The sequence below is a fragment of the Microcaecilia unicolor genome, chromosome 3, assembly GCF_901765095.1.
Source record: "Microcaecilia unicolor chromosome 3, aMicUni1.1, whole genome shotgun sequence".
Lineage (NCBI taxonomy): Eukaryota > Metazoa > Chordata > Amphibia > Gymnophiona > Siphonopidae > Microcaecilia > Microcaecilia unicolor.
In genome coordinates, this window is record NC_044033.1 from 265,011,429 (window position 1) to 265,027,498 (window position 16,070).

The following is a 16,070-nucleotide window of genomic DNA, read 5'->3' on the forward strand; positions in this document are numbered from 1 at the left end:
TGGAATGACAATTATCGCAAGTAGCGATTACATTCAGAAATAGGATTTACTGTCTTTAAAGTTTGATTTATTGGAATCTAGTGTCATTTTAGAAAAAAAAAAATAGTGCTCAGTCAGCAAAATGCTTATAATACAAAAGAAAAAAAAATTATATATATATATATATATATATATATATATATATATATATATATATACACACACACACATCCCCTGTATATACTCGACTATAAGCCCTCGGTGCAGCGTCAAAGTCCTTGTCTTCCCTGCACGGCCAGGCTCTGCAGATACTTGAGCCATGCTGCAGGAAGTTGGAGAAGTCTCACGGGACTCAAAACTGCAAGACTTCACCAACTTCCTGCAGTAATTCCCCTCCTATGTGTCCTGTCAGTCTTGATTAGATTGGAAGCTCTGTAGAGCAGGGACTCTCTTTTACATATTTAGTGTACGGTGCTGTGTACATCTAGTAGCACTATAGAAATGATTAATAGTAGTAAAGTATGGGGGAGGGGCATGTTCTCACAAAGTGTTCCCCCGGCTTATACTTGAGTTAACAGGTTCCCCCTCTTTTTGGGGGGGAACACTTAACTCGGCTTCTACTCAAATAGGCTTATATTCAAGTATATACGGTGTGTGTGTGTGTATATATATATATATATATACATACATACACACACACACAGTTATTTGTTGACCCAAAGGAACCATCACTTTGCTTTCGTTGAATTAAAGCAAAGTTTTCACTTTAAATACAAAAGGCACAAAGGAATTAAAAAAAACAAAACAAAACTGATCACTGGTATTTTGGGCAACAGCAGCAGCATCATAATCATAAGAAACCCACCCACTGAATTTCCCAAATATTAAAACATCAATATAATCCAAAATAAATCATCCCCTACTCACAACTTTGCATTTTGCAATAGCAGAAGACATCACAAAGTTCTATTTTTCTTTGTTTAAAAACTGACTGCCTCATTTTTTTTTACAGCTTCTATTATAAAATAAAGTAGAAAAGAAACATAGCAAGAGGGCCTGCCCTAGGATAGGTCATTGTGAATCTAAACAAGAATATTTACAGAAAGTTGACAGAACAATTTATAAATACAATTTTATGTATACATGACAGCGTGTACAAAGAACAGTAACATTTTAATTTTCAACTTTGAAACTCCTCAGACTAGAAAGATTTACATTTCATATTTGGTCAAAGCATGGGAGCCATAGCAATCCAAAGTTCTGAAAACATTCTTTTTATTACATGCAAAAATAGATAGGTGTTGCCTCTGACAAATTGTTATAATATTTCCTATTTTATGTACTTTTAAGCACAGAACTGTAAAAAGTTCATAATTTATATTTTTCCTTCTATAACCAGTCTACAAACTACTGATTTAATTATGCTAGAATAAATTAACAGGTTGCAAAGGATTTCCCTCCTCTCTTTGGGGAAAAGTAAATAAGAAAAGAATAAAAAAAAGGATCTCCTTCTTTAAAAACATTTTTTTTGTTTGCATAAGTTTAAAATCCTGTAGACAGCAGGCAGATCATCTTGATTTTTGACAACAGGACTAAGCCTGGGTTTCACCCCCAACCTCTTAAACATACACCAAATCTTTGCTTTGAACACGTTTGTTTGTGTGCTGATTCTCTTCTTCATCTGACTGCTGGAGCTCCAAGTTCTCTGGATTATGATAGTCATATTCAATGGGCTTAGGGTAGTTGTAAGGGTAACCATTGTCATCAAAGAACCTGCGGAATGTGAACTCATAGAAAGCATGCTCTGGGTGCTTCCCATTTCTGTACCACCCATTTAGTGTGTCATTCACATTGTCCTCCTTATCTTCACTCCATAGCTTATCTGGATCCACAGGATCAAAGTTTGAGGTGTCCGTGGGGTGTGTTATCTTGGGTACATACACAGCTGGCTGCTGGCGGAGATCACTGGAGAAATCGATGCTTTTAAAAAAGGGGTGGGCTTTTATCTCATCTGCACCATTCTTCCCCAAGCGGTCATCAGGCCCTCGGCAGAGTTTAATAATGAGATCAGAGGCCTCAGGTGTAAGCTTTGATAGGGGTGGGATGTGAAGAGATGTTTGCCAATTAATAACCTTAAAAGACAAACAAGCGAAAGTTACATAAGAACATGAACACTCTGGAATCTGATTTTTCCCTGCTTTTCTTCAGTGGCTCAAAACTACTGTCTTTGCATAAAATAGTTTGTGAAATAAAATTTGTAATGTTACATACATATAACAAAAAGATTCTCCATTAGCGAATTGCAGAACTTTGCCCTCTAGGAAAGCCAAATATTCTATCTCAGGAGGGAAAAAAGCCTCAATTTATATAAGTACTACTCTTACAATTGTGCTCATCACATTCAATCATTGTCAAAAATATTGGATATTGATTTCTCCATTCCTCCCTTTGTTTATATTTGTAAGTTACACACATATTCATTTCTAGGCATACCCCTACAAACTAATTTCTTATACAAGTATAAAACTTTACTAGGCTAGTTTGCCCCTCAGAATGTACAAGTAAGAACCTGTGAAAAACCAGAGCAGACAAAAAAATAGATCCATGTACATTAATCTCCTGACCATACAGAACACATTCCTGGTCTTGTGCTATCTCTGCACCAAAGGCCCAGGCAGATGATTCCTGGTTCACACTCTCCCACCTTATGGGAGAGAGAGGATCCTGACTCCCAACCCCATATGCATATACACATCCTCTGGAAGGGATCCCCAGCCTGCAGTGATCACACGCTGAAGTCATCATTAAATGTCACTACACAAAATCATTTTTATCCTCTTTAGAAATCATATTTTAAATCATGTGCAGGAAACACTCAGCCTTAATTGTTTCAAAACACATCTTGATCATGTGTACAGTGCAAAGGGAAGTGTCCTAACAGAATCTGGACAGAGTAAGTTACTTATTAGAACAGGGTTAGGCAACCGCAGTCCTCAAGGGCCACAACCCAGTTGGGTTTTCAGGATTTCCACAATGAATGTGCAAGAGGAGATCTTGGAAGAAGAAAGTAGCAAACAAAAAAAAAAAAAGTCAGAATGATGATGGGGGCCATACCAGAGGTCCCACTGCAGAGCTGCCAGGTTACCTGGTTCCTGGAAGGAGACTTTTTGGCCAATCCTGGTTTTAAACTTTCATCCCACAGCAGCGTGGAATTTGTAGTCCCTCATTCACTGAAATCAGTGCCGCAGGTCCCATAGTGCATCAGGTTTAGGTTGACAGAAATCCAGGAGCAGCCTAAAATGTCCCTCCTGGAAATGGATAATTTGGAAGCTCTGTCATTGGTCCCTAGGCCTTGCAGTGAAGAAGAACACTGCGCTAAGTAAATTCTTCAAGTAGATTTCCTTTTGCCAACACTCAGGCTGGGAATGCAACAAAATTTGCCCACCCATCATGCTGGACATTTTTATTATTTCCAACCAACCGTAAGTAGGATACAATTATATAAAAGGTGTCTGTCCATCTGGGGGACAAAATAGCTCTCCAAAAATGAAACAGAATGGGATGAAACTTGGCACTGGGATAATACCAGTGAAGAGAAGTTGAGTTCAAAAGTGGACTAGATCAGTCTAGGGATTCCAGAAAAATAAGCTCCCCAAAAATTTCCAAATGCATTTCTATGACCATAACCATAACCATTAGCGAGGTGCTCTTTTCAAACTGCCTCTCTCCTGTTCTCAGCTCAACTCCCAACTGCCCTCCAATCTGAAACTACTCTCCCCCTCCCCAAATATACTCGCCCCTCAAAACTACTCGCTGAACAGCCCCATTCCCCAAAACTACCCCTCCTGCAACTGTCACCACATCCTTAAGTGACCCCATTCTCAAAACCAGCTCCTCACAACTATTCTTAACAACCCTGACAACTGCCCGAACTGACAACACTCCCCAAAACTGCCCCAACTTCTCTTAATCCTTCCTAAATTGTTCCCACTACCCCCAAACTGCTTCAATCTCCCTCCTTAACTACAGTGGAATGCAAATGTTTGGAATAGGTTGTTTGCAATGTGGAATTTCAGTATTATTGGCATTTGTTTCATTTCCATTTTTAAAAATGAGCACTTTTTAGTGTTATTCTTCTTCCTGCATGATGGTTCTGTAATGCGGTTTCAGTCATAAATGCATGTTACACATGTGAAACAGTGTAAAATGCAGGTACTGATCTACGTGTTGCAATTTCAGTGTGGCATATGATTAAAATAAAGGTATTTAAAATTAATTTTTTTTTTAATGTGGCAAGAAAATGGCCATCTGGGTGTGTATTACTGATGATTAGTATTTGGTAGGTCTGTCTTTACTCTTCAGATGGCCTTGCACTGCCCTGACATTGAATGAACCAAATGTATAAGATGGTGGCTATCAACTACTTGATCCAAGGCTGCAGCGAATGCCCGTCAGCTCTTTTATACAGGATGCCGTTTGGATATTTCCAGTGCTATTTCATGCCAAAAATTCTCGACTGGATTCAAGTCTGGTGACTGGGTTGGCCAATCAAGGGAATAGATATTCTTGAATTTCTTCTAGTCAATAACCGCTTATGCTTGATGGCATGAGGCATGGTTTTCCTGGCATATGTAGTCACCAAGAAGACATTTCTCTGTTGATGGAATCATACATCACATTGTATTCCTTGGTGTTTACCATGCTGTTGACAATTTGTAGACATCCCAACATCACTTGTAGATCTTATTTTTTTGTCTGGTAAGACGTTCCCTTCTTTGATTCCAGAAACCTTTGTATTCGATTATTTGAAAATTCCCATTGTGCGGAGCTTAAAGTATCTTTGGGGTTTGATTGGATTCCAGTTTGTCATTTTCAACTCAGATACGTGCATCTATTCAGAAAGTTTTTTTCAAATTACATCTGATTAGGCAACTGAAGCAGTTGTTGCCCACTAACTTTAGGTCTGTACTACAGTATGTGATCACTCCCTTGTTTGATTACTGTAACAAATTATACTCAGGGTTACCTCTAGGTAAAATCTGTCCTTTACAAATTGCTGAAAAAGATGCTGCTCGTTTGCTCACTGATAACTCTTGCTTGGGTCATATCACGCTAGTACTTAAGGAGTTGTACTGGTTACCCATCCAGTGGAGAATCAGGTTTAAAATCCTGCTGGTAATTTTTAAGGCTTTAAGTAATGATGTGCCAGTTTCTGTGGCTAGTTTTTTTGAAGTTATATCAGCCTGCTCGTGCACTGCGTTCTTCAGACAAACTTTTGCTTGATATTCCTTCCTTCCTTTTTTTTTTTATATTGAGGGTGTGAGGCAGTAGAAATTGTTGCCCTTTAATTTAAGGGGTATAACTTCACTTTTTCAGTTCCATAAACATTTGAAGGCTTTCCTTTTTGCCCAAGCTTTTACGGTGGTTTAAAGCTGGGTGTTTAAGCTCCATATTATTTTAGTGACAGTCAAGAATCTTATTGTGGGTGTGTGTGTCTTCTTCTAAAATTATATTATGTATGTTATGCTATGATCTGCCAAGAGCTGTAGAACCACGTGAAATAGAAAGAATTTTTAAATAAATATTGAGGAGAAAGAGGGTCCAAGAGGACTCCTACATCTCTCAAAGCAGAGTCTGCCCCCACTGGAACCTCTGTGGGGATCCAGCACCCCCCCCCCCCCCCCCCGTGTTATTTGGCTTCCTCCAAGGGCTGAGAAGCTACTCCTCCACCATCCTCCTCAAGTGGAAGGAATCCAGCCTTTGCGGCTCAGGCCTGTTTAACCAGCAGAACAAGATGCTAGAGCCAAACTGAGGTGAGATGGCAGACACCAGTCCTTAACCCCCAAGCCCCAATATGGGCTGTGCAGGCTCCTGCTGCAGAAATGTTGCAGCAGGACACACACTGCCTTCACTCAAAATGGCCGCCATTTCCACCAAAGACAACGCCAAAGGTCCCACTGTCCTTGAAGAGGGAGTCTCTACAGACATCCGAGTTCTCCCCCTGGGACAGTTTCCAGTCAGAACAATATTTCACAGGGGCACAGGGAACCACAAGCTGTACTGAGATGTTTGGCTCTTGCAGGTTGTGCAGTGCTGGCTGGCTGGCATGCTTGCCGGTGTGTTGGAGACCTACTGTTGTATGGACTTGACCACAGCTCTGGATTCCAGTGTTCTCGCTATACCCCCGCTTGCTCCTCTGGGTATGCTGTCATTAAGGTTGCAAAGGTGGCTTCTGTTATTTTATTTATTTACTTTTTTAACAGCTTAACTGTCTTTGCAGGGATAAGTTAAACAAGGCAAACCCATCCAATCTGACTAGAGCCACAGGGGCACACCCAAGAAAGTGCAAAAGGGGATGGGGGGGGGGACCTCCACCTCTTATGGCAGGGCCTCTTCAGATCATGCCATAAGCCTCACTCAATGGCACCCACAGGAAATGACTGGGTGTAGTGGAGACAAACTCCTCAACTGACCAGGTCTAGAAACCTAGGAGCTGGGTGTTAGGTTCAATCAAACTGTAATGCAAAGGCCTGTACTACTGACAGCTAGGCCAGGGACCAGGAGCACCAACCTGCACAACCTACCCTCTGCTGGAGGTAGAGAAATACTAGAACTTTCCTATGACCACCAGCAGGTTATACCGGTGATGTCAGTAGGAAAAATCAGTTTCTCTACCTCCCTCTACTGGCAGGAAGTAACACCACCTCAGTAGGGATGATGATTCAGCCTAGAACGATATGGAACTGCTGTTAAGATAAGTACTATTTAGTTTTATTCTATTTTACTGTTTTATACTGTTTGTGAATATGTTGTAAGCATTGCTAACCTCTCTGTCCTGTGCAGGCTTATTAATCTTGCAAAATTAAATAAAATTAAATTGGTGAGATTCTGAACAGTAGTGGTGGATAGGGTTAACTGCAGACGTGCTCCATTTTACTTATGGTAGGAGAGGATCAGCAGAGAAACCCAATACTAACATCTTCATCTGTTCTTTCATTAAAGTAAAAAACCAAAAAACCAAATTGAATTGTTTTCCCTGTCATTTGAATCAAGCAGAGATCACCTAAACTTTGTGGGCCTAAAAACAGATGCCATTCTTGCCTAAAGGCCTGAGTAAAACTGCTTCTGTCTGGGGGGAAGGGAAGGTGTAGAAATATACTATCACTTGCTCTCAGTGAAATACAGGCCAATGGCTCAGGTTAAGAGCTAGGCCTCTTAAAATCAAAAATCATCTCTGATACAAAATATATTTCACTGCAGCTCAAGCTGAAGTGAGTTCTCAGAGAGCTGGCAAGGGAGGGGGCATTTGCTCTTGTCAACAATGCTGGGACTGGCACCTGCGAGAAGTCATGAGCTAAGATGTTTTGATTAAAATTAAAACTCGTAGTGGGCCAGATGCAAGTAGAGGGAGGGGGAGCTGAGGAGGGCAAAATGACCTGTGACGTTATTTCTTTGCAGATGTTGTCCTAAACATAATTTGTTTAAACTTAGGGCTTGAGAATATGTGAAGTCATTCTTATCAACTGATAAGGGCCAAGAGCTCTGGTGAGAAAGCTAGGGTCCATTGGAATGAATAGGGTCACAATGGTATAAAAAGGGCAGTCAGAAGGGTATTAGATTCAGAAGACTCTAGAAGGCTGGAGAGAGACGTGTCATGAAGTGCTGTTCCACCATATGAATGCCTGAACTGCTTGCATTGTCTTTGGGTAAGATACCTTTAGATTGTAAGCTCCTTGGAGCAGGGACTGTCCTTTACGTCAATTTATGTTAATCTGTACAGCGCTGCGTAACCCTAGTAGCGCTCTAGAAATGTTAAGTAGTAGTAGTAGTAGTAGTAGATACAAATGCTAATAAATTATATTATTATATCTACTGACTACTGGGTTTCTTTCTAATCAGGGAACCTGCTACTGCCCAGACCGTGTAACACTGTCATGAGCAGACACAAGGTTGGGGTAATTAAGTATTTGGAGGGAACATGGAATCCTTTACAGGACAGTAGAAAACCTATGGCTTCTGCTGCGCAACAGAGGTGGCAGACCTAATTATTATTCAAAGGAGAGTAAAGAGTTGGAAAACAGAACGGGTGGTATGTGCAGGGAAGAGACTGTGCTTGGAAGGAATGGTGGAGGGGGGGGGGCAGAGATGAGAAGTGCAGAGTAGGGGTGTGTGCTGGTATGCATGAGATTAGAGTGGGTTTGTTGAACGTACGTTCAGTCAGGAATAAAATTATTCTCATTAATGATTTGATTTTTGAAGGAAAGTATGACGTGTTTTGTATAACAGAGTCATGTCATGGTTGTTGAAATCAGATTAAGTCATTATGAGACTGTTTACTGAAAGGTTTTGGGTGGGAATGGTCCTGTAAAGGTTATAAAAGAGGGGGAAGGGGAGGGGTAGTGATTAAAAAAAATCTTTAGGTTTCAGGTTGATTGTTGCTGAATCTACAGAGTTTGCAGATTTCCTGGTGGTTGAAATAACATCTTATGTACTTTGTCTTGTTTATTGTCCACCAGGAAAATTTCTTGTAGACTGTTCTTCATTCATAGAATTTTTGACTGCTTTAAATATTGACTTTCCTAAATTGTGCATTCTTGGGGACTTTAATTTGACTTTTACTTGTAGGCAGCAACATAGTTTGATTTGGTTAAATATTTTAAAAGATCATATGTTTAAACAAGTAGTGGACGGAGTAACCCACCAAGCTGGAAATATGTTAGATTTAATATTTTTATCTCAGAAACTGTTTTGATGCTTGGTGGCTACACCAGAAATTAAAGAAGTGAGATGGACAGATCATTATTTGCTCACTTTTAAAAAGACAAATCCCCTTTGTTCTCTATAATATTGGGAAGGACCCAGAAGGACAATGGCTCTGGGTTACTGGGCGCATAGATGTTGCTGAGCTCTCCCTTCTTAATATTTATGCTCCTACAGGACATAAGACTCAATTATTTCAGTTGCTCCTGCAACCTGTTGCCTCAGTTTGTGGGTACTTACATTATTGGAGGTGATATGAATTGTTGTTTAGATGGGTAGATCCAGCACTGGGGCCTGTTTACATCTGTTGGAGGGCAAGGACCTAGGAACAAGCTTGCAGGCTTGGAATCTTGCAGATGGTTGGAGGGCCTCTAATTCTGGAGTTCGGTATTATTCTTACTACTCTTCTAGACATCAAACTTACTCTAGGTTAGACTGTCTTTTTAGCCTGGCAGACCAGGATCCATATTTCGCCTATCTGCATTTCAGATCATGTTTTAGTGTCACAGTATTCAACATTGGATTGAGTGGACACCAGTTGCCAGCTTCTATGTATAGGGCACAGGTGGTTGTGTTACTGAAACCTGTTCATTGTTCTAGTTATAGGCCTATTGCCCTGTTGAAAGCTGATATGAAGTTGTTTGCTAAGATTCTAGCCTCCCGATGCGAGACCTTGTTGCCTGCATTAGTGGGTGCTGACCAAACAGGATTCATGAAGGGCCGGTTATTGGAAGACAATGTTTGTAGAGCCATTGATATAATAGATTATCTCCAGTGGACTAAGATCCCAGTGGCTGCAGTGGCCGTAGATGCAGAAAATGCTTTTGACCGCGTGGAATGGCCTTTTCTTTTCCAGATGGATGATAGGTTTGGGTGGTGGGTTAGGAGCCTCTATAGGAGGCTTAATAGCCAGATTGTAGTGAATGGAGATCAGTCTAATGATTTTTTTCTTGCGCAGGGGTGTGCAACAGGGCTGCCCCACATCTCCCTTCCTGTTTGTCCTAGCCTTCGGCTATGGCCATTTGCAGAAACTCGAACATCACCCCTATTTCGGTGGGTAACAGTGTTCACAAAATCTTGCTTTATGCTGATGATACTCTTCTGTTTCTCAGAGACCCTAAGGTATCTCTCCATCCTCTCTTAGCGGAGGTATCTCGCTTTGCCTTCCGCTCTGGTTTTAAAATGAATGCAGACAAGACTGAGGCTTTGTTGTTTAATACCACGGTTGAGGAATTAGGTTTCCCCTTCCCTTTTCAGTTGGCCCACAAGGGTTTTTGATACCTAGGCATTAAGTTGTCAGCTAAGGTGGAGGATTGGAATATGCTCAATTACGCTCCGTTGCTGGGAAACATACAGAGGAATTTGGAGCAGTGGGGTGGGATCGAGTGGCAGCAGTTAAAATGATGACCCTCCCCAAATTTCTTTTTGCTCAGTTGTCTATAGCACTTCCATGTGGCTTTTTTGCAAAGTGGAACCTAGTATTTCTCAAATTTTTATCGCAGGGGAAATGTTTCAAGGTAGGCTTGCATAGACTAATGCAACCTGTGGCACAAGGGGAGTTGGCCTCCTTAATTTAAAACTTTATTATCAAGCTGCAGCCCTTTGGGCCCTGTAAGACTATTCTGCTTGTCCAGTCCACCGTGGAGAAATTTCAGGTAGCGGAGGGAGGATGCCATCTGTTCCAGCAGCCCTTACGGAAGGAATGGCATATGTGCCAAAAAGATCTGGGGGCTTACTGGCCTGTTTCATCTGTATAGCAGGCTGCGGTAACATAGTCCCTTTTCTATGTTCTATTTTCAGACTTTGTTACAGATACTGGAATCTTTGGGTTTTGTCCAATGTACGGATTTGTTTGTACAGGGAGTGTTACTTTCCCATAAATAGCTTCAAGAGGTTTTAGCTTATAGAATTCCTTTTTCAGTATTTCTAATTAAGAGAGAGTCCTTGCAGGGGGCACGAGGTGTTAATAAATTTCCATTGTTTACTTTCTGAATTGAAAGTGACCCTCTTTAAAACTCAGCACAACAGGAAGTTACTTTCTAAGATATATGTTATTCTGCTCCCACTGCGATGTCCTGCTAGTTCATCTCATGTAGCTGTATGGGAAGCTTGGTTTGGGGAGGTTAAGGGAGAAGATTTCTGGCTCAGAGCACATTTATATAATACTAAATGTTCCCCGGTGGCTGCATATAAACAGATGCAATACCAGCTAACTCAGCATTTATACTGGACTCCTTTTCACCAGGCGAGACTCTCTCAGGGGGCTATTTGCTGGTGAGAATGTGGTATGTGTGGTGACTACAAGCATATGTGGTGGCACTGTCCTCATATTAAGTTATTTTGGGACACCATTTGAGGTTATGACACCGAGTGGACTGGCCTGAACTAGAGGGATAATGTAGAGATCTGTTTGCTGGGGGTACTCAACGCTGACCTTCCGTCTCTGGAGGCGGGTCACCTTGTGTAGATGTTGCTTTTGGCAGCTATGACGACACTGGTCCGCTTTTGGAAGGCGACTGTGGTCCCTTCCGTGTGAAGTTGGTTTGCAGTCTGTGGGGAGTTGAGGTGTTATGGTAAGATTTTGTTTGCTCGGAAAGGACAAAACACACCAATATGAACAGCGGTGGTAGCTCATGAGACCTGATAGGGATGTATTTCCTTCCCTCTTTTGCTGGTTTCTATTCTCCTTCCTTTTAGGTACCCTTTTCCTAGGTATGGCTAGTGGTTACTTCTTCTTGAAATGTAAGTTTTTTGTGGGTTGGGTGGGTGGGAGGAGCTGGGCAGCTTGTGGGGTGGAAAGATTGTGTATTTTTGCATAGTTGCATTTATATGATTACTAGTAAAAGAGGCCCGTTTCTGAGCAAATGAAACGGGTGCTAGCAAGGTTTTCGTCGGCAACACCCCCCCGCCAACCCCTTGGTTGTTGTGGCATTGCTCCGCCCTCAACATCATGACGTTTGACGCGAGGGCGGGGCCCGTAGCGATTTCCCACCCCCGGCCTCCCTGCCAACCCCATGGTTGTTCTGCCATTGCTCTGCCCTCGAAGGCGGGGCCTGTAGCGATTCCCCCCCCCCCGCCTCCCTCCCTGCCAACCCCTTCGTTGTTCTGCCTTTGCTCCTCCCTCGAGGGCGGGGCCCGGAGCGATTTTGGTGGCTTCACCACCACGACCCTTCGAACCTTTTTGAAGGAAGTCAGAGCGAGTTTTATATATATAGATATTTGTTTGGTTGGCTTTTTTTTTTCTATTGACTAATGAATAAAGATGACAGTTTAAAAAATATATATTTGCTCACTTTTGATCTTCATTTCCAATTAAATGATGAATTAATGAAGCGGGAAAGAGAGTGTGAAGGTACGACCCCAGTTTGATTTGTGTCTTTTAAGAGATGAATGGAAACAGATTCTCAATTAAAGATGATATGTTTGTTGATATGATTAATGATTGGAATACTTCTTTTACTTTGTAAAATATTTTTTTTGATGGATAAAATTGAGTTTATTTGACAGTTTCCCATGTTTTTGCCCATGTTTTATTTATATTGAATGAGATTTATGATTTTGATTGTTTTGTGTGTTGTGTTTTTGATATTATGTATGTTTTATACTGTAACCCGCTTTGATTTTAAAGCAGGATATAAAATTTAGAAAATAAAGCAAATGAATACCTAGTGTACCTGAATGTAACTCACCTTGAGCTACTACTGAAAAAGGTTTGAGCTAAACCCACATAAACAAAATAAAGCCAATGAAGAGAAAAAAATAATAAAAGGAGAAAGTATTTTCTCCTAATTCTAAAAACTGTTTAAGTACATTTCAAATCAGAGATAGAAAATATAAAGTTAATTCCTAGTACCACTGTTTTACACATGTCTTTTATGTACTTTTAACATATTAAAAGTTTTTCTGGATTACCTTTATTTGCGTTTCTAATGGTGTCTGTGCAAGAAAAGGAGGTTGTCCTACTAACATCTCATAAAGAATGACACCTACACTCCACCAGTCACAAAGCTGCGTATACCCTAAAACAAAAAGTTGAACATTGTTTTCAATGAAAAATGAACAGTATTTAGTAATTATTCTCTTGATTTTTAAGCGTACAATTCATATCATCTGCTACAAATCCCTTTCACTACCAAGTATGTCTTAAGCTGAGGTGCTGTGGACATGGTTCACAATATCAGTAATTCTCACAATTAATCCCCACACCTCTGTTGTGCAGGTCAAACATCACTCTTCTGACCAAGGGACAAGGAAGGCAGCACTTTTCTTGAGCCTTTCACAACATTAGTGTGTATGGTAATGTATTACTACAGAAAGGTATCTGGACCTCCTTCCTTCATGGAGATTTGTGAACACTAACTTTATAGCAATCAGTCCTGGAAAGCACAAACAAGGGGAGTATTGATTGGGCTGGCAGGACATCACTATCCCGAACCAACAGGTTCTCAATGTACTGTTCTCACATCAGTATCTGATAACCCTGCAGCTATTTTTTCTGCTGTCTGTGCTAGTATGGAGAAACTGCAAACATATACAAAAGAAATTTGCCTCTGTACCACCACACCTAATCATTCTATGCTCAATGCAAATGAAATTCCAAAAGCAAAGCCTCTCACAGGAATACTTAAAGAAAAAGAATGTCTGCTCGTGATGTTAAGTTGAAAAAGCTTTCACTCTATAACCAGGGCTGGAAATAACCTAACATTTAGGATTTGCTGTGTGCTGCCAAGAGAAGCAGCCAGTACTAGGGCTGTAAGGTGGGAGGGGTGATCTCAAGGGTCTAGCAGCAGTAATATCTGGGGCTGTAAGGTGGACATGTGCTGGCAAGGGCCAGTATGACAGCAGGGGTTCTACAGCTGGGAAAGTATAGCAATGGCAGCAGAACCCAGAAGGTGCAGGAAGAAAAGAGGAACTGGAGGGAGAAAAGCTTCAGGGAAAAGGAGAGCAAAATTAACACCACTCCTCCCCAAAACAAGTGTTAAAAAAAAAAAAAAAAGAAAGGCTATGAAATAGAAGCCAGGGGATAAACTAGGTTTGAAAAAAAATAAAAAAAAACCCCAAAAACCCAAACCATTTTCTATGTCCGTTAAGGAGTCAATACTATGTACAGTTTCCCACACTTTCAAACATTACACTTGCTTCATAATGGCACAATCTATTCACAAAGGTGAATGGGGTGAATGTGATGAGAAAAAGGAAATAAATACTAGACAAAAGTGCTGCTTTTAAAGAAAAACAAAACACAACAACAACTTTGGGGAAGGCCCAAAAATTGATAAGAGATACCTACAGCAGCATACAGATTCTGTGTCATGTTCAGGTTCTGAGATGAACTGAGGCAAAAAAACTTCACTTGAGACTTGGCACTTACTGCCTTTGAATTATGGTGCAAGTCATTAGAGCCACTGCTCAAGAATCAACTGAAGAGATCAAGACTTGGCTTGACTTCATCCTATTCTGAAAGTGAGGTGCCAGTAAGACTGAAGCTCTCTTTGATGATACCTAGCACTGTGGTTGGCCTCCCAGGCAGTGTGTCAAGCTTTCTAAATTACTAGCAAAGAAGGAAGAGCCTACCCTTTTGGGACCAAACCATTCTGAGTGACATCCTGGAACAGATTTCACAGTCACCAGCATTATGGTTTTCACCAAGGTGTATATAGTATACTTTGTGATAGCCCATAATAGGTATAGTTAATATGTACTTCGGAAGATTTTGAAGTTGCTGGTCTGCTTTTCTGACAAGGTGAGAAAACCTAACAAAAACAAAATGTTTTTCTTCAGTGTTTAGTGCATGCTAAAAACGCTAGTGTGCCTTTGTAAAAGAGGCCCTTAATGCAAAATGGTTAAAAGGAAAATAAGATTTGCCATTTTACAAATGATTAAGATTCGGCAACAAGGAAGGCACTCAGAAGGAACTCTAAATTCAGTAATTTAAGAAGTTTAAGGCAACTTCAAGACAACTAAGACTTAAAGAAGAAAGAGTTGTGTACAGAAATTCAAGAGCTGTACAAAATAGGAGGGGAAGCACAGATGTACACAAAGCAAGAGAAAGATATATCTAAGGATCTCAAGATTATTAACTACGTAAGAAAGCAGTGGCAAAAGTCAGAAGAATGCTAGTGTTCAAAAGAGAGAAATAAGTAGCAATGTGTCTGTAGAAATCAGTGGCAAAACATCTGGAAATGAATGCCTGTTTGTGGAAATCACAGGGAAATTTTATAAAGTTTTTCCACAAGTAAAATGTTTTAAATGCAGAAAATGGCTTATATAAAATAAGTGCTCAAATAATACAATAGGGGACCAACTGGTAATTCATGCAAAACTACTAATATTTGTTAATATGTGTCCCAGCTTGAGACCCATCCACTGGAATAGTGGAGGGCCGAGTTATATGACAAACTGCAGAAAAGCACTGACTAGGCCTGAAAAATCAGAAAATCTGATGATGGCCTTGTAGCTGAACGCCTGCAGAAGTAGGGCTGCTTGGTAAACCTTATTAGAATTTAGTGTGACATTCAAAAGCAGTGTAAAAGCCAAGATCAAGGAATTAATGGCTAAAATCCTAAAAAGTTTGGTTCAGAAAATGGAGTCTGCTGCAGTTAAGATGGCACCTAGAATCACAAGATATAAAACTGATCTCTCTATATTAGGAAAGATGTTTACAAGTCCGGAAATTTATGTTATTAAGAAATATCAGAAAGGAGGGGTAGGTGGGCACCTGACCTGCGGTTGAGTATGATTCACAGATGAAAAAAAAAAAAAAAAAAGGAAAAAAAAAGTGTCTCTCCATTGAATTGTATGGGCAGCAAAAACTATATAAGAAATGTAAATCTGGGTTGAAACCAGAGTCCTTCCCCAACGCCAGTCTGAGGGCGAAGCTACGATCGGTTGAACTGAGATCTGACTGATGTGTGTACCAGCTTGAAGTTTCAATTGGTGAGAATATTTCTATCACTACCCTTCTCTAGTCTGAGTTTCAATCTTTTGATTGTCTGTTTCTTTGAACAGTCTCACACAAATAGTATGCACACAAGTAAATTATCTTTTACTCATCTATACATTATGTGGGAAAATAAATGGCCAAAGATTCACCTAGACCCCAGAGGCCAGAAAGCCGAGGTCCTGGGGCTTAAATTTGAACTGCGCCTTCTGTCACCCCCTCTGTGCCTCCGTGTCAAAACTCTGCCCCCGTGGAGAGGGGTTCCCCAACACCCCAGAGGGGTTCCCTGGAGGTCTAGAGAGGGGTGATTTAAACATATTCTAAACCAGTTTGGACTTGGGCTATTTCTCCCACAGTGTGAAAAAAAGCAAAATTACTTAACAACGGACCT

General features: G+C 40.7%; 1 protein-coding gene across 2 annotated transcripts in view; it reads right to left on the reverse strand.

Annotated features, from left to right (window-relative positions):
- Positions 1–573: 573 nt before the first annotated feature.
- The window catches only part of LATS1 (large tumor suppressor kinase 1), a 123,818-nt gene continuing 108,321 nt past the window's right edge, over positions 574–16,070 (reverse strand). For both annotated transcript variants that reach the window (XM_030198059.1, XM_030198058.1), the window contains exons 7-8: positions 12,652–12,758; positions 574–2,111 (exon numbers count right to left, since the gene is read on the reverse strand). In XM_030198059.1, coding sequence (XP_030053919.1) covers positions 1,599–2,111; positions 12,652–12,758 — 620 coding nt within the window. In that variant the 3' untranslated portion in view covers positions 574–1,598. The remainder of the gene's footprint in view (positions 2,112–12,651; positions 12,759–16,070) is intronic.